Here is an 18,997-nt window from a genome sequence, read left to right on the forward strand (position 1 = left end):
GTCATCCGAAATAAGTACGTGATCTCATAAAAAATTAGAATGCGACAGATACTTGTATGACCTCATATAGCATAAAAATGAGCACCAATGTATATACACGCCTGTGTGTAAATTCGACCCAACGTAATACAATACGATGTGAGCATAGATATCACTGTACACGCACACCCGAAGGATACTGGAAAACATCTTACCCACAAAATTAAAATGTGATCTACCACAACAGAACTAGCCTCTACCGCACCTTACAAACCCAGTAAAACCCTAGTTTAAACTAAAATAGTAAAGCTTGTAAATTTGCATTAATTTTAATATTTTACTAAGTAGAGGCTTGCTTATATAGTAAATAAAGAAACCAAAAATTTAGTGTTTTCAACTGTATTTACTACTAATACATAATAGAGAAATTTTTTTCCTTTATGCAATAAACCATAAGAAGAAATAAATTTACTAGTTTCTTCTCTTCTTTTAGAATATGAAAGTTGGAATGCCTATTTTGCAATTTGAGAATTTTTTTGGTGTTATTTAGCAACTATTAAGTTTGAATTTTAATTTTGGATTATTTCCCTAATGACCCCCTATTTTGTGACCAGCTTCCCGCCTGGCCCCCCACTTTATGAGAATTACTCATATGGCCCCCTTCCGTTATAACACAGTTACTCTCTCTCTCTTCCATTTCTTTTCTCTCTCCTCCAACATGTTTTCTCTCTCTGCCACCTCGTTAAAACCAGCCACCTCATCACCTTCTCCGCCAAGTGTCGCCGGACCAAGGTCTGTTCTTGAAGAACAGACCTCTAGCGAAGGTCTCCCTTCGCCGGAATGTTAGAGAGAGAGGAAGAGAGAAATTTTTTTTTTTTTGGTTTGAAGGTCGCCGACCGGAAATTTTGCCGGCCGGCGACACCTGTCGGAGAAGGTGATGAGGTGGCTGGTTTTAACAAGGTGGCAGAGAGAAAAGAAATGGAAGAGAGAGAGTAACGGTGTTATAACGGAATGAGGCCATATGAGTATTTCTCGTAAAGTGGGGGGCCAGGGGAAGCTGGTAACAAAGTAGGGGGCCATTAGGGAAATAACCCTTTAATCTTTTCCTAGTTTATTTGTGACTTTGTCCAAGGGTAAAATGAAGCAAAAATATCATGTTGTATAATAGGACATCCAATCAAATTCAAAATAAAGCTAAATTAGTCAAATAATCTTTCTCTCTGTCTCTAGGTTCTCTCTTTGTCTGTCTTTAAGTACTGTTTTTAGAGAGAGAGAGACGATTAGTAACTGATGTCCCACCACCAACTCTCTCTCTCTCTCTCTCACCCAGCCTAAACCAGACCATTTCCCTTCATTACGTTTTCTACAGAGAGAAAGAAACACAAGTAAGAAGTGGAATTTAGAGAGAGAAACACACGCAAGTTCAAGTTTTAGAGATAGAAAGAGAAAAATACTACTTTTTTAGTATAAAAGGATAAAAACTCTAAAATTGATTGGAAGAGAGAGAAACAACAACTATACCAACATACAGGAGAGAAAGAGCTTCTCAAAAGGGGAAAAAAAATAATCCACACCTTCTTCTTGATAACTTCTCTCGAATCTTCACTGAATCCTGGATTTTAAACCTAGATTGAACATCTCTAATCGCCGATCTGCTGTTTCTGTTCTAGTTTTTCTTCACAACTCTTTCATTGGATGAGCTAGCGAAGAAGAGGATTTCTTTTGAAAATATCATTAATGGTATTGTATCATCATTTAACCTAAAAGTGTTTCTATTATTTTGATTTAGTGCTTTAGTTTTGGTTGATTTAGTTTTAGGAATTACTGTCCTTGACTTATTTATGTATGAAGTGTTGAGCTGAATCGATTTTGGAGGATAAGTAGTTGATTAACTTTGTTTTGTTTATGTGAACTTTGTTTTGGCAATTGAAATCACTTCAAGTTATGTGTAGTTTTTGAACATTTGTTTGTTGAGAGATAGAGGTTTTGTTGATCTATTATTTGAAGAAATAAATTTGGTGGAAGTCTTTTTGATGGATATTTTGTGTGTTGACAAGTGATCTATGTCCTAGTTACTTCATTTTTTAGTCCGAGTTTAGAATTTAATCTCAGAAATGCTCTGCTACTTATGGGATTGGACTTGATGTGATAAAAAAGAACTTGAGTTCAAACACAATGGTAACTACATTTTGAAGTAGGGCAAAATGACATGCTTTTGTAAAATTTCTGAGTTTAGAAATGCCGTGCTGGTGTTCGAAATCCCATTGACGATGTAATGTTGCGTATCGTTCATTTTACAGATGGTTTTCAGTGGTTTCGGAATGCTTTAAGCATCTTTCAGGTTGTATATGGGTTTCTTTACGTTGTTTGAACTGGGGCTAAAATAACTTATGGTATAAATTATAGGAGAACAATTTAATTTGATATAGAGGGAGACAAGTAAATTTAGTAGCCATGAAGAAATCCTTCAGCTCCATGCTGATTTTTATGACAATGAGCTGTATAATAATATCCACATATTTATCAACGGTGTACCTTTCTTAATCATATTTCATGAACATTGAGTAATGTATTTGCATTAGTCCTGCTTCCTTGTTTTTATGACCTTTGATTATCTCATTGTTATTTCATTAACGCTGAGTAATACCTTTTCACAAGTTGCAAACTCCTGGTTTTGTGACCTTGCTTGTTATGTTTCTCAATAATGGTTTCTTTTGTAGGGGACGCCTGTCAACATAGTTTTAGGTTCTCATGTGTGGGTGGAAGACCCAAAGTTGGCTTGGATTGATGGAGAAGTTATACGGGTTAATGGTCAGGAGGTTCATGTTCAGACTACAAACGGAAAAAAGGTTTGTGCTTTCTTCACTATTTCTTCTATAGTAATCCATCTCTGTAATCTCTATGCTTCACCTCATGATGACTCCTTAGAAGACCTTCATTACCTAAGGAATTAGTATGTTTGTATGCTGAGTTACTGCCAACTTAATGACTTGACAATACTTGTGTTTTTTGAATATCAATTTGTGATCTTGGGTTCCATTTAAGTTGCAGTTCTCTAAAACTTGCTAACCTTCACTCGATTAGTCGATATTAAACAAGAAAGACGTCAATGCTGAGATGACATGTGATCCTCATCATAACTATTTGCTAGTCCCCCCCCCCCCCCCTATGAAACTGCTAACTGCGGAAGCATTATACAAATTTCCCTACCTAATCTCTGATGTCCAGCTATATAAAATATCTATTGTACACACTAGCCCTTCCTAGTTCTTCTTTTTAAAAAACAAAAAAGAAGCTAAACTAACCTTTGTAATAACCAGTTTTCGTCATAATGGATAAAGAGTTTGGTGCTTAGCTATAACTTTGACATGTACTTCCCTCCTAGTTGTATCAATTGTTTGATTGGTTGAGTGTTTTTAGGTTGTTGCAAATTTATCGAAGGTGTTTCCAAAGGATACTGAAGCTCCAGCTGGAGGTGAAGATGACATGACAAAGCTTTCTTATTTGCATGAGCCTGGAGTTCTGCAAAACTTGGCCACTCGTTATGAACTTAATGAAATATATGTAAGACATTCTTTGTCCTGTGAAAAAGGGTATGAAGGTGATTTAATGTGACATTTCTCTTCCACTTCTTCTATTTCTGCAGACATACACTGGTAATATCTTAATTGCGATAAATCCATTTCAAAGATTACCTCATCTATATGATACCCACATGATGCAACAATATAAAGGAGCGTCATTTGGGGAGCTAAGTCCACATGTTTTTGCAGTTGCTGATGTTGCATACAGGTGATTATCAGTTTTTTTTTCTTGTTGATATGGAGAAAGATCTTTACTTTTTGTTTTTTAGAAGCTAACTTTTTTTCTAGGTGGGCCTCAATTGTTATATATGTCTTCCATGATATAATAGGGCAATGATAAATGAAGGCAAGAGCAATTCTATTCTGGTTAGTGGGGAAAGCGGTGCTGGTAAAACTGAAACAACCAAAATGCTCATGAGATATCTAGCATACTTGGGTGGGCGGTCTGGCGTAGAAGGAAGGACGGTCGAACAACAAGTTCTGGAAGTAAGATGGAGTTCGTGTTTGTTAATGTTATCTTATGTTCTATTATTCCCATTGTTCATGCACTACTTTTTTATGGGGTGCAAGATAATCACCGTTTCTCTGGTTTTCCACGATGCAGTCGAATCCAGTTCTTGAAGCATTTGGCAATGCTAAGACTGTTAGGAACAACAATTCGAGGTGAGTTCTTTCATCTTCTGTGTTGGAGAATATTTCTATATGATTACTATAGCCTAGAGCAGTACTTGTCAACTACGTAGTTAGGTTTGCAAGTCTCGCGAGTCATATCCTCGAGCTGATTTTGGGTGGCTGAATCCCCCCTCCCCCCAACACACAGATTTTTTCTCTTTGTTTCTTTCTATTTTCTTTCCTTTTTCTATACGTGACTTCTATGACAGTGACGAATAAAAGAAGTACACATTATTGTTTCCATGCTAGAAATACTATATTTGTGTTAGTCATTTACGAATATGTATATATATTTATGATACTGCTTTGTCGAGATTTACCGAGTAACTCCGGAATCAATCAGGCAACTCCCGAGGCCAACTACGTGTCTCATCGTAGTATCACACACAAGATGAAAATAAATCTTAACTGTTCTAACTTCTATCATTAGCAATTGTTACACTTCGATTATATTACCATTTAGGGGATTTAACTAAGTATTTAACATATTATCTACATTTATTACTTGCCAAGGAACTAATATGCTTTAAATTTATGTTCATTTTATTTTTGATGAAGTCGTTTTGGTAAGTTTGTTGAAATCCAATTTGACAAGAATGGAAGAATATCTGGTGCCGCAATTAGAACATACCTTTTGGAAAGATCTCGTGTCTGCCAAGTTTCAAATCCCGAGAGAAACTACCATTGCTTTTATCTTCTTTGTGCAGCACCCCCGGAGGTATTTATCCTCTATTCTGATTTCTGAGTTTAGATGTTGTTCCTTTAGCCTGACATTTCACATTCACTTACTCAAGGTAATTTCTATTTCATGATGTAAAATTTACAGGAAATTGAGAAATATAAATTGGCGAATCCAAAATCATTTCATTATCTAAACCAATCTAATTGCTATGAATTAGCTGGAGTGGACGATGCACATGAATATCTTGAAACCAGGAGGGCTATGGATATAGTAGGAATCAGTGAGCAAGAACAGGTCAGCATCTCTTCTAGTTCAGAACAATGATATGTGTGTTGGCTGGTTAGTCAGATTTCTAAAAATAACAAAACTTTTCAGGAGGCAATTTTCAGGGTGGTTGCTGCAATTCTTCATCTTGGTAATATTGATTTTGCAAAGGGAAAGGAGATAGACTCCTCCGAAGTTAAGGATGAGAAGTCTAGATTCCATCTGAAAATGACAGCTGAACTCCTTATGTATGTCCATTACTAGCTTATATTCTGTGTATGTATCTAAATTTAATACAGCTACTTAGTTTATCGAAACTATGTGATAGGTGTGATGCTAAGAGCTTGGAAGATGCACTGATCACACGTGTAATGGTGACACCAGAAGAAGTTATAACAAGAACTCTTGATCCTGCCTCTGCAATTGTTAGCAGGGATGGTTTAGCAAAAACATTATACTCACGTCTATTTGATTGGTAAACGGCGACATGCTTTGAAATGTGAATGCATTTTTGTGAAGTTGTGATTGTCATCTGTTGGAAGTGTTGTTTCACTAGGAATATTTGGTTATAGTGGATGTTTCATTACATGTGCAGGCTGGTGAATAAAATCAATGATTCAATTGGGCAGGACCCAAACTCAAAATCAATAATTGGGGTTCTTGATATTTACGGTTTTGAAAGTTTCAAATGCAATAGGTAAATACAGCAGCTAAGAAAGACATTATCATGATTATTGATTGAAAACAAATTTTCGAAACATATGATGCTTGCTGCCGTACTCATAGCTTTGACGTTCGTTACAGCTTTGAGCAGTTCTGTATCAATTTTACAAATGAGAAGTTGCAACAACATTTCAACCAGGTACATTGTTAAATGAATCAGATGAACTCTGTAGCCTTTTTATATTCTTCAATTTTTAACTCCTTAAATACTTTTGCAGCATGTTTTCAAAATGGAGCAGGAAGAGTACACGAAAGAGGAAATAAACTGGAGCTACATAGAGTTTGTCGACAACCAAGATGTGCTGGATCTTATCGAGAAGGTTCATAACTATGTTCTTTCAATAGTAACACTTAGCCTGCTTGCAACAAACCCTTGTATCTATTTATGTTGTTTTCTTTCTCGTTATGTTAGATCTATTAGCTTATTGCCACTTTTAGATCGAATAGTGAATAAATGTAATACCTGTTAGTAGCTTTAAAGATGACAACTTCATTTGTTATGCAGAAACCTGGAGGTATTATTGCACTACTAGATGAAGCCTGGTATGTTGCTAATCACACCTCCTCGTGTTTATTCCTGTCCCTGTATTAGAACTTTTAAATAATTTGGAATGTTCAGTTCAGAAGCATGTCTCAACTTCTCTGATCCTTACAATTGATTTCTCCACTCACACTGGTGTTGTTCATTCCTTTTTTCACTTGTGTACTCATTTGGTTGGTTCATGCAGCATGTTTCCAAAGTCAACACATGAAACATTTGCCCAGAAGTTATACCAGACATTTAAAACTAACAAGCGCTTTCTTAAACCAAAGCTTTCCCGTACTGACTTTACTATCTCTCACTATGCTGGGGAGGTAAGTGGTTTTATATATGATAATCTCTACTAATCTAATTATTTTCTGCAACAGATTATATAATTCCCCACAATTGTGCAGGTAACTTATCAGGCTGATCAGTTTCTGGATAAAAACAAAGATTATGTGGTGGCAGAACACCAAGATCTGTTGACCAGTTCGAGTTGTCCCTTTGTAGCTGGTCTATTTCCTTCACTTCAATTAGAAAGTTCAAAGTCATCCAAGTTTTCATCCATCGGGTCACGCTTTAAGGTAACCTGGCTCCAGTTCCTGCAAGTTTTCTGTATTCAGATGGAATAATATCTGTAAATGAGTTTTCCCTCTTACCTCTTAAATGGTATAAATCTCTGAGACTTGTGAGCAAATGTTAAAAGCTTGTTAACAATACACTTAAATTGTATTCGGTCAAACAATCCTCCTTAATGCAGCTCCAACTTCAATCTTTGATGGAGACCTTAAGTTGCACGGAGCCTCATTACATCAGATGTGTAAAGCCAAACAATGTTCTCAAACCTGCCATTTTTGAAAATTCCAACATCATCCAACAATTACGTTGCGGTGTAAGTTCACTATGCGAAACATCAGTTTTTAATATCACTTGCGAGTTCACATAAAATCATTTGTTAGCTAAGTAAAAGAAACTTTTCATGTTATTTGTGCTTTAGGGTGTTCTCGAGGCAATTAGAATAAGTTGTGCTGGCTATCCTACAAGAAGGACGTTTTATGAGTTTCTTCACCGTTTCGGTCTCCTTGCTCCAGAAGTTTTGGAAGGAAAGTAAGTCTTCTTTAAATCAGATTGTAGCTCATGTAGTTGCAGAATTGTTTAACTGGGAGAACATTGTATTATAACATAATCTATAGGATCATATGTATGATGTATCAGTGTGGTTCTCCACCCTTTTTCTTAATATTAATTCAAATTATTCAACAAAAAAAGATGATCATTTGACCTCTTTTCTTCCTATACAGCTATGATGAGAAAGTCGCATGCCAAAAGATTCTGGATAAAATAGGACTAAAAGGTTACCAGGTAAGTTTAACGTACTCATCTCGAGATGCTTCACAGTATAATTTAAATGATTTCAAATGGCATAACCCGTATCTTTTCACTAATAGTCAATCAAATATCTGTATTAATTTGTAAACAATTTGTAAATTGCTTGTTTCCAGTTTTTAGATCTTTTTGTTCCTCCCTGCTGCTGAATTTCATTAGTAACGGGCTCATGTTCTATTAATTGTCCACGCGGACATGTCAATCAAATCTGTATAATGCATAATTTCTCCATTGCTCATTTTCGCTCGTGCTTTTAATCTCTCCAGTGTCTAATTTCATTTTAATTGTTTATTGTTTGTGATATGACCCATTACTACTTCGTTATCAGATAGGGAAAACTAAAGTCTTCCTGAGAGCTGGTCAAATGGCTACGTTGGATGCACGAAGAGCAGAAGTATTGGGCAATGCAGCTAGAGCCATTCAAAGGCAAATTCGTACATATATAGCTCGCAAGGAGTTCATATCACTTCGGAAGGCCGCAATTCATTTACAATCTCGTTGGAGAGGTAACTTTCTTTCTTCTGTTGCTTGGTATACATTGTTGAAGTGATAATGGTTACTCTAAAGCTTAAACATTGTCTTAGTCTTAGTCTAAGTTTAAACGGCCTATATATGTTTTTGGTGCAGTTAGTGTCAAACTTCAGTCCCTATTCCATTTGTTAGAAATACACTTCACTTCTTATTCCTTTTGCTATAATTGTTTCATCTGCTTAATTGAGTGTTGATATGATGCCTCTTACTTTTGTTGCAGGCAAGATGGCTATCAAACAATATGAGATGTTGAGAAAAGAAGCAGCAGCTTTGAAGATTCAGAAGAACTTGCGTCGACATATGGCCCAGAAATCTTACTTGAAGTTACGCTCATCTGCCATCAAATTGCAGACGGGCTTAAGGGCAATGGTTGCTCGCAATGAGTTCAGATTTAGGAAGCAAACTAGAGCTTCAATTATTATTCAGGTATGTTTTTCTCTCAGTGAGTCAATGCCATAGAATTTCCTTTTTATTTCTCGTTAGTGTCGTACTAGAGGGTTAAGTACGTATCAACTCAGTTTAAGCTTGTAAGCGTTCGTTAGTCTTATATGCTTCATAGAACACAAAGACTTCAGTTTTTGTGGAACTTAGCTTAAAGCTATCAAACTCTGGATGTCAAGTAATTTAACCCAAGTCATTGGTGGTTTCAGGCTCATTGGCGCTGCCACAGAGAATATTCTTACTATATGAGACTCCAGAAGGCAGCAATTGTCTCTCAGTGTGGTTGGAGATGCAGGGTTGCTCGGAGAGAGCTGAGAAAACTCAAAATGGTTTGTCCTACTTTCTAATGTGTCTTCGTTAAACTAATCAAAAGGGTTTAAGATCATTTTGTAATACATATGGAATGTTGTAGTACTTACCCATAATAATGTGTGAAGGCTTCAAGAGAAACTGGAGCCCTCAAAGAGGCAAAAGACAAACTTGAAAAGCGCGTTGAGGAACTTACATGGCGTTTGCAGCTGGAGAAGCGATTAAGGGTATCACATCAAACACTTCATGTTTATCTACCTTCGCTGATTGTTCTTCTTTCCTATTTTTTAGGTGGCGAGGCTATTTGAATGGGTTTATTTGTAACTATATGTGATTTTATATGCAGACTGATTTGGACGAAGCAAAAACCCAGGAAATCTCTAAATTGCAGGATGCTTTGCATGCAATGCAAGTACAAGTAGAAGAAGCAAATGTCAGAGTAATCCAGGAACGAGAGGCAGCTCGGAGAGCTATTGAAGAAGCACCTCCTGTAATTAAAGAGACCCCTGTTTTAGTTCAAGACACGGAGAAGGTTGATTCATTAACAGCAGAGGTTGAGAGCTTGAAGGTAGAATCACTTGGCTTCAATGTAAACAGATATGCTATGTGATTTTTATCACCTCCCAGAAGCTTTTTTGAAACAAAAATGGCATTTACCTCGTGAGAGTGCCTTTTTTGTTTTAATGCACTTAAAAATAAAGAATAACACATTATCAAGAGTAATTACTTGACATAGTGAAGAAAATATAAAAAGAAGACAATTAATTGTGTCAAATTGAGGAGGCAAATCTTTTTGCGATGCCTATATTCCAAAATGGTTGGTATTATTTCATCTACAGAGCTTAACTTTATTTATAATTATCGACTTGCAAGGGAGAACAGAAAATATTTAAATATAGGCCCTCATCGGTATTTGGGTTTTTCTTGGCGAATTTTCACATCCATTTGCTGTTCTCATTGTGTTTATTTAAGTGCAACACACAAGTTTTCTAGTTAGCCCCATATGAATTTGACAAAATAGTGTGGAAGTTCTTTGGTTTATGATTAGCTACAGATATTCACAACCTGCTTTGCCAAGTTCATGTGTATTGATTAGAAGTTGGTCTATGTAACAGCATATTAGCACTTAAATAAACCCCACTAAGGCACGAGTGGGAAGTGAAAACTTGCAAAATTCCCCGGTATAACCAAAGCCCTAAGGTAATAAGGTGTTATGGTTATCAGAAATGCCATGACTGACGTATAAGTTATAACATAACTAGTCTCCATGAATCATGAAACCCCTCGTATATTTGCATATTTCAATCTTTCACTGGATCAGTTGTGTAGCTCTAATGAGTTTTTGGGTTTTCCTTGTAATCTTGTTTCTATTTTTTAAACCCCTTGCTTTGAGGCTGTTTTAAGGTGAAAGCCTTTACCCTCTGTTGATATGTAGGCTATTTACTGAACTTTTTGTCCCTCCTACAGACTTTATTGCAACTAGAAAGGAAGACAACAGAAGAAACCAAACAAGAATTCGCCCTTGCTCAGGCTAAGAATGAAGAACTGATGAGAAAGCTTGAAGCAGCAGCACGTAAAGCTGATCAGTTACAAGATACTGTGCAAAGGTTTGTCAATTAATATAACCATATAACAGAACGAACTTCAAATGTTTGATTGTTCATTGGAATGCTTATAGTTACTCAGTAACAACTGACTACTTGGTTGGATTAAATCCTCCTGCCTTAAAAATGAAAGGATGGTCTATGGGACCATAACTTTGTTTATATACGAACTTGATAATATTTTTCTATGATTTAGTTTTCAAGAGAAACTCAACAACATGGAGTCAGAGAATCAGGTACTAAGGCAGCAGGCACTTGCTATTTCACCAACTAGTAAATCTTTAGCTTCACGGCAGAGGACAACAATCTTTCAGGTATCTGTCGAACATTATTATAATTAGTGGCACAATTGTTCACTTTCACGCTTTTATTCGTCATTTACAATTGGTTTTTCTTAATGAATACAGCGAACTCCAGACAACGGAAATGTTTTAAATGGAGAACCAAGAACGCCACCAGTAAGGAAATCTTACTTTGTTATATTATTTATGCCACTTCAGCATTTTCACTGATGCAGTAAATAAACAATATAATATGTGCCCAATTCTCAGGATTTGACTCTTGCTGTATCTAATCCACGAGAACAAGAAACTGAAGAAAAGCCACAGAAATCTCTTAATGATAAGCAGCAGGTGATAGTCATATATATATATATGCATACTTGTTTTCTAGTCTAGGGATTTGATTTGAGAAGCAATTTTCTTGAAGTCTGTAGTTCTTTCCTTGTTATTTGCTGATTCTGCTTCTTTCTTGTGGGGGTGAAGGAGAACCAAGACTTACTGATAAAGTGTATTTCGCAAGACCTTGGATTTTCGGGAGGAAAACCAATTGCTGCTTGTGTTGTATACAAATGTCTCCTTCAATGGAGATCATTTGAAGTTGAAAGAACAAGTGTTTTTGATCGTATAATTCAAACAATTGGCTCAGCTATAGAGGTATCTCAGTATTTCCAACTTCCCAGTTATAAATATATACGAGTTAATTAGGATATTACCGTTTATTTGGGGAAAAAATGCGGCTCACATATAGGAATTGCATAATTTTACTGATAATTAATATTCTTATGCAGTCTCAAGATAACACAGACGTGTTATCTTATTGGTTGTGTAATTCATCCACGTTATTGTTGCTTCTTCAACGTACCCTCAAAGCAAGTGGGGCAGCTACAATGACTCCACAAAGGCGAAGAACAACATCTGCCTCTCTTTTTGGAAGGATGTCTCAAGTAATGAGCAAACAGTTTATCTTTTCATGAACCTGCTTCCTTTAGTTTAGTTTCTACTCCTCTTTTGTGTTAAATAACATTTCTGCTGGTTTTGTGTTTTAGGGACTTCGAGCATCTCCACAAAGTGGTGGACTCTCGTTTCTTAATGGTCGTTTGCTTGGTGGACTAGATGATTTACGTCAAGTTGAAGCAAAATACCCAGCCTTACTATTTAAGCAACAACTCACAGCGTTCCTTGAGAAGATATATGGCATGATAAGAGACAACTTGAAGAAGGAGATCTCCCCATTGCTTGGATTATGTATCCAGGTACCTTCTCCCTTTATTATTTTCTATTTTTCCATTAAATTGTTTATTTGTTTGCGTTCTGATTTTGTGTAAAGATGTTTGCTGGTAAGTGGTTAATAGAATATAAGTAAATAAAAATGTTTTCGGTAAGGATTAGTAACTTGATAACAAATTGGATCAACAAATAGTAGACATTATCAGGGTGAGTGCCACCTAACCGATAACTGGTGAGTAATCTAAAACATGAATGAATGTGGTATGACATGAAGTATGTGGTTTGCCAATGACAATATTGAGTATTACACAAGCCTTACAAGGTTATCGCATTAGATTTCATCAATCAATTGAGTGATAGATCTACAATCTTTTACATGTGGGCTCAATGGAGACTCGTAAAAGTATACCATTTTCCTAAAGGGCTTCAAACACATACAATTCCACAGTATTTCACATACGATACAAAAGTATGATTCATATGATGTTAATCTTTTTGGTGTACTCATTTCCAAATTTTGTTTTGTGGTAAAAATACGTGTACTAGTCATATTTATAGTTTATAGATAACAGTTATAATACCATGCTTGGGAATTTAATCATTTTTGCCTAACAACATAGGCTCCCAGAGCATCTCGTGCAAGTTTGGTGAAAGGATCACGCTCACAAGCAAATTCTGTCGCTCAGCAAGCTTTAATTGCTCATTGGCAAAGCATTGTAAAAAGGCTCGATAGCTACTTGAAGACCTTGAGAGCCAATTTTGTGAGTAACAAGTTCCAACTTCTTAATTAATTAAAAAAATCCTTTTAATCAATATTCATACATCCAAAATGGTTTTGGGGAGAGGAAGAATAAAGTCGAAAGCTATCTCGTTCATAGGTTCCTCCATTCTTGGTGCGCAAGGTGTACACTCAGATATTCTCTTTCATCAATGTCCAGTTATTCAACAGGTAATGTGTTCAAAACTTAATCTTGGGATGTTTATATCAAGCCATCTATTCGTTTATGCTAATAATGTTATTGCCCATAATCTTATTATTTTTTCAAAAAATAGAACAGAAATTTGATATCACAGCTTTGTAATGATTTTCGTTCAATTCGTGTAAATTTGATAAGATTTGTTTGTTTGAGGCGAATATATTCTTATACAAATGCAATTATCAAACCTCGTAGATATGTTTTTAGCGAAGTACTCCCCAATGTCATATATTTTTAACTAAAGATTCGTCTCTCCCAGTGTCCATGTTCTTCTCGTCTGGCATACTGCATTCATGAACCCATCATTAACGCTTCAGAGTTATAATTTATGATCATATTTTATGATCCAAATGTTTATATTTCCCATACATCAGATTGGTACCAAATTTCTAATGTAGTTAACATTATTTTCGTTTCTACAGTCTCCTTTTGCGTCGTGAGTGTTGCTCATTTAGCAATGGTGAGTATGTAAAAGCAGGATTAGCAGAGTTAGAGCAATGGTGCATTGATTCTACTGAAGAGGTACGAACGAACAAATCCCGCTTTATTCATCTCTTTCTTGTTCAGAAATCTTACTAACACTCAACCAAAAACTGTACTCAGTACACTGGATCTGCTTGGGACGAACTGAAGCATATCAGACAGGCAGTTGGATTCCTGGTATGATCTATATATCAACCCGTTCATCCATCATTTTCCGCTTCTCCTTCTATATAATTTTATGCAACTAACCGGTCGTTGGAAATTTTCTGATGATTCAGGTTATACATCAAAAGCCGAAAAAGACCTTGAATGAGATCACAAAAGACCTTTGCCCGGTATAATATACTTTTTATATCCTGTGAACCCTAGACAAAGTTCTATTCTATCAATTTATCTTGTATCATCCAAGTTAGGGTTTTTGTATCTTACTCTTTTTTTTTGTAATTTTCAGGTGCTGAGTATACAGCAATTGTACAGAATCAGTACAATGTACTGGGATGATAAATATGGTACCCACAGTGTGTCATCAGATGTGAGCATCATCATCTGAATTAGGTTTCGTTTTTATCTCAGTTTCTTTTCTAATATTTTAACTTCTTTTGGAGTCTGATTCTTTAGGTCATTTCGAGTATGAGAGTTCTGATGACCGAAGATTCAAACAATGGTGTGAGCAGTTCGTTCTTATTAGATGACGATTCAAGGTAGAGTGCTCAAGCTTTTGAAAATGTATAAGCTTATGCATGGTGGTCAACTGACCTAAGTCTCATTGGTAGTGATTCCTCCTCGGCTCATCTGAGCCGTAACCAAGTCTGAGCCCGATTACTTGGATCTCTCTAACATTTGAGTTTTTACCCAATCCAAATTCATCGAAGAGATATTGTATCCAAGGAATTTAGGTTTCGGTTGAAATTTCGGCAGCCATGGAAATGGAAAAATTTCGGTTATTTTGACAGAAATATTCGAAATTTAATTCCTTGACAAGACCATAGTTACCAGAAACGGGATCCGCTCTGGTACGAAAACGGGGTACGGATACGGGGTACGCTAATTAGACGTTTCCGATTCGCTAGGGGGTATAATTATTGGCAAAATTTATGCAATATATATATATATATATATATATTGCATAAATATTATGGACAATTGATTTTCTTAAATTAAATAATATTTCCTAGATCCATTATCCCCAAATTCAGTAACCACTGCAGAACCTAAAGTTAAAGCAATATTCACACTTTGTAAACCCTAAATATCATGTTTTCATCTTTTTTTTCTTCTTGCAAATGGGTTCGCCAGATTTAGCGATCTGATTCGCGTACCCACTCTGAAAGGGTACGATCGAACCAAATCGGAGTTCGCTCTCCAAATGACCGTTTCCGGTAACTATGGACAAGACATTGTTAAGAGAAACTTAGTTAACTTTCGCTAGACATAGAAGCGGAAATATTTCAGTTATTTTGAAATAAAAATTTCGAAATTTAATTCCTTGATTGTGTCAAAGGTGTTCAAAGAATTCAAAAAAGAGGAAATAGAGTTTGCTCTCAATTTTGTGCAACTTCGCTCACGGTATCACATTTGTTGGTAGTTGAAATTTAGCTCAAGACCAAGCATTTGCCTGATTATCTTAAAGTATTTTGGGATAAGATCATGTTTGAAAAAATAGAGTATATCTTTAAAAGTTAGAAGTCCTATTTGTTGTTCGAAGTCATATCTCTGCTCCAATTAGAAAAGGATGGGGCTATAGTAATACTCACACATACTGATGTACATCACAATAATTGACTTCTTTTTATCGTTACTTAGTATTACTTTTTCTTTTTAATCATATATTGATGTAACCTAACTTGTATTTTACGTTTGTTGATTCAGCATACCGTTTTCAGTCGACGACATCTCCAAAACAATGAAACAGATAGATATAGCAGATATTGATCCTCCACCTCTGATACGTGAAAATTCAGGATTCGTCTTCTTATTACAACGTACAGATTAATCTATCATCAAGATCAGTATGTTCCATCCGCAACTCCTTCGAATCGCACATAAACTGTGGTTCTTCATCTTTACCTACCACTTGTGCATATATCCATAATTCATCATGTCACCGTATATGTACATTATATACATACTATCCATCTGCATTCAAGGTTATTTGGTCTAGGGCACGATCTAGATGCCTCCTGGTCCAATATATTATTTTATGATTTGATTGATTTTATTTTTCTTTGCACCTCCTCTCACGATGGGAGGGGTATCATTTTAGAAGGCAAAATGGAACTATGGGTCAAGGGTTCTTTTTTTTGGTAATTTAAGTGTAGTTCATGATAACAGCCGCATTTTTAGGCAAATAATTGGTTGATGTATTAAAATTACAAGAAGATGGTGAACTTTTATATGATTTGATACCTGGGGTTTCCTTTTTTTTTTTGTACAAATATTCTCCTAACATGTAATCTCAGTTTTAAGTTTTAACCACAACTGACAAAGGTTCACCTCGTATTAATCGGCCGTTTGGGAAATAAAGAAAAATCTCCGCAGCATAAAGACTTAGTCGGTCAATATTGACTTAGAGGGAGTATTTACTTTTCAGTCCAAAAATAAACCTAATTGGTTCTTAGCTCCTACTCTTCATCTTCACCTCACCTCCACTAATTTCTCCCTACTACCACTATTTTATTCTCTTTCCTCCTCTCTTCCTCTTAGTCTTCAATGTTGAATGAAGATCCTATGCACCTCAGAAGCTTAAGGTACCACTAATTTCTCCCTACTACCTTCAGCCATATTTTAGGGCTCAAGGTACCAGCATTGCTTACGTGCACCATCTTAGTCTTCTCGTGAATCTCATTGCAGACTTGGTTGTATTTGAGTCAAGATAGGACTTAGGTGCCTAGGATAAGCGTGATCCTCTAATTCCGGGCTTGAGTTGTAGACCTCTTTTTTATTCGACCTACCTTGTTGACCAGTGGGTTGATCCAAAGGCTTTCAGTCTATTCTTGGCTCATTGACCCCAGTCAACTGATGACTATTTTTTTGCATCATCAACCACTTTGATATAAATTGCCTTCTCACGAACCCTAGATATTTCACTATTATGGATCTCTTTCTCACTCTACAAAGCTCTATCTCTATCTTTTTTTTTCTTTCCTTCACTAAGGAGCGGTTGCACCATCTCTCTTTTCTATATGCTTCCGTGAAAAGTAAAGAGGATTAGGATTTTTAAATTCACCAGTATTCCAAACTAACATAGAGTTTTGTTACTTCCATCCATTTCTACATAAAAAAAAATAGGGGTGTTACATTATGTCACTGTTTTAGGGAAACACCAAAAAATTCGGAGTACAAAATTTTGGGTGGAAACTTTTGACAAATCTTTTTGTTTCTTTCAAACTCCGACTACCATTTCTTCTCTATTCCTCGAAAGTCGTCAGGAAACTGCTTTTGTAGGCGACTCCAATTTTTTTCTTTAGATCTTTCTCTTTCTTCCTTCGGCCAACGCCACCGACCACTAGTACCTATTTTCTCCTCTTTTTTGGTTTTTTCTCTCTCCCTCTCCTCTGTCTATCCCCCCATCCTTATCCCTTTAATTGTATTGATGAAGGGGATCATCCTATTTGTCAAAATGCCAATCTGATTTTGGGAGAAAATTCTCCCAAATTATTTTGGTTATGGATTTGGGGGATTTCCCCTCAAACCAGTAGTATGTGTTCCGGCAAACGAGATGTTCCCTTTCGCTAGAACATACAAAAACGGAGAAGGGAAAGGAGGAGATAAATAGAAAAAGGGTAAGAGAGAGTGGGGGAAAAGGAAAGAAAAGTGAGAAAGAGGGGACAAAGAGAGGGGAAAGGGAGAGAAATGATTGTGGCAGTTGGAGGTGGTGGTGCTCGGAGATGGAGGAAAAAGACAAAGAAAATGAAGTTTTGTTGGTCTAGAAAATTTAGTAAAGTTACTATTTCTTTTTAAAATTTTGCATCCCGAAAATTTTAGCGTTTCTCCAAAGCGTTTAGAACAGTCATTGGTGACAACAAAAATATGCATATGAACCCAAATTAGCGGCAAACCTACTCAATGAATTTTGGGATTAAACATTCATTAGGATTAGTCGATCTGGAATCTGGAATCTGAACCAATGTATTGTATGTATGACTTGATTATTTTCATGTGTTTACTTCTTTGACGATTTCAGATATTAAATAATTTTTTTTTTATCAAAGTCGGACTTGTTTTATAAGCTGAAAATAGGTGCATTGGATATAAATATTTAGTTTCAAGTTTTTAAGATAAAATTAGAGGCAATTTTTTTTCTCCAAAGCCAGAAAAGACCAATGTTTTTTTATAATGGCGAAAGAAAGTCACTTGGGTAAAAATTATGAAAAGAGAAATAAAACTTTAAAATGACATGTAAGTTCTGCCCATAATCCAAGTTGCTTCGTCTTTAACCCTCTTCAAACCAAAGAATCTGATTTTTTTTTTCTCTCTGGACCTTAGTTCTAACAAACAAATTAATTTCCTAGATAGCTGTAGTTATTGTTCGATTTTGGTTGAAACAAATAGTAGTTTGCTTTATTATTTTATTGTTGAAACATGTTGATGGTTGGTGAAAACAAACAGTAGTTTGTTGGTGAAGCATATTGGATCTGTAGAACAAATTGAATGTGACACTTCCAACAAAAAAAAAAAAATTGAATGTGACATACATACCTTTGCTGTAACCAGACAATTGCTTAATTTTCAATTTTTAAAGCATTTTGGTGTTATATGAAACAAAACTAAAATTGTTGTTTGTATTGAATAAGGTGTTGCTTTGTCTTGAACAAATTGGTGCATGTTTGTTGATTTCTTTTTCCTTTTTTCATTCTTTACCAAGTAACATTTTGTCCCATTGGTCCAACGGTTTGAAGCACACGAACAACATATTGTATTGAGAAAAGATCAGTTTGTATCGAACAAACAATTGTTGTTCACCTTAGACAAATGAATGTTTGTCTTGAAGAAAAAAAACTATTTTTTGTCTTGAACAACTTGTGTTTGTCTAGACTCTAGAACAAATTGTTGCATGTTCATTATTTATTTATTTTTTCATCTTCTCTTGTTGTCACGTGATTGGTTCAACTGTTTGTATATAACAAACAACAGTCAGTATCGAGCAAACAACTTTTGTTTGCCTTGAACGAACTACAACTTGTCTTAAACAAGCTGGTGGTTGTTCATCGTGTTTCTTTTTTCATTTTCCCTTTTCATTCTTTTTTTGGATAACTTATTTGTCCTATTGCGAACTATTTGTATTGTGCAACCAACTGTTTGAGCAAACAATTGTTTGTATCGAGCAAATAT

General features: G+C 35.7%; 1 protein-coding gene across 1 annotated transcript; it reads left to right on the forward strand.

Moving 5' to 3' along the window:
* Positions 1 to 1,169: 1,169 nt before the first annotated feature.
* LOC147539218 (myosin-17-like) lies at positions 1,170 to 16,071 on the forward strand. Its single transcript, XM_086642110.1, has 39 exons — positions 1,170 to 1,719; positions 2,700 to 2,828; positions 3,400 to 3,543; positions 3,626 to 3,771; positions 3,893 to 4,049; positions 4,168 to 4,226; positions 4,794 to 4,953; positions 5,062 to 5,211; positions 5,293 to 5,429; positions 5,510 to 5,656; positions 5,777 to 5,878; positions 5,986 to 6,043; positions 6,123 to 6,224; positions 6,410 to 6,447; positions 6,633 to 6,759; positions 6,841 to 7,011; positions 7,188 to 7,319; positions 7,425 to 7,534; positions 7,729 to 7,789; positions 8,142 to 8,319; positions 8,565 to 8,770; positions 8,995 to 9,114; positions 9,223 to 9,321; positions 9,441 to 9,662; positions 10,562 to 10,701; positions 10,895 to 11,012; positions 11,106 to 11,156; positions 11,250 to 11,330; positions 11,463 to 11,633; positions 11,768 to 11,923; positions 12,026 to 12,232; positions 12,827 to 12,967; positions 13,085 to 13,155; positions 13,606 to 13,705; positions 13,787 to 13,843; positions 13,945 to 14,001; positions 14,118 to 14,198; positions 14,285 to 14,367; positions 15,536 to 16,071. Exons 1-39 carry the CDS (start codon positions 1,717 to 1,719, stop codon positions 15,657 to 15,659), a joined length of 4,596 nt encoding a protein of 1,531 aa, XP_086498236.1. The 5' UTR covers positions 1,170 to 1,716; the 3' UTR covers positions 15,660 to 16,071.
* The last annotated feature ends 2,926 nt before the right edge of the window (positions 16,072 to 18,997 follow it).

The sequence above is a fragment of the Eschscholzia californica genome, unplaced genomic scaffold (genome assembly GCF_041429995.1).
Source record: "Eschscholzia californica isolate CP2 unplaced genomic scaffold, dmEscCali1.0.p SCAF_5, whole genome shotgun sequence".
Taxonomy (NCBI): domain Eukaryota; kingdom Viridiplantae; phylum Streptophyta; class Magnoliopsida; order Ranunculales; family Papaveraceae; genus Eschscholzia; species Eschscholzia californica.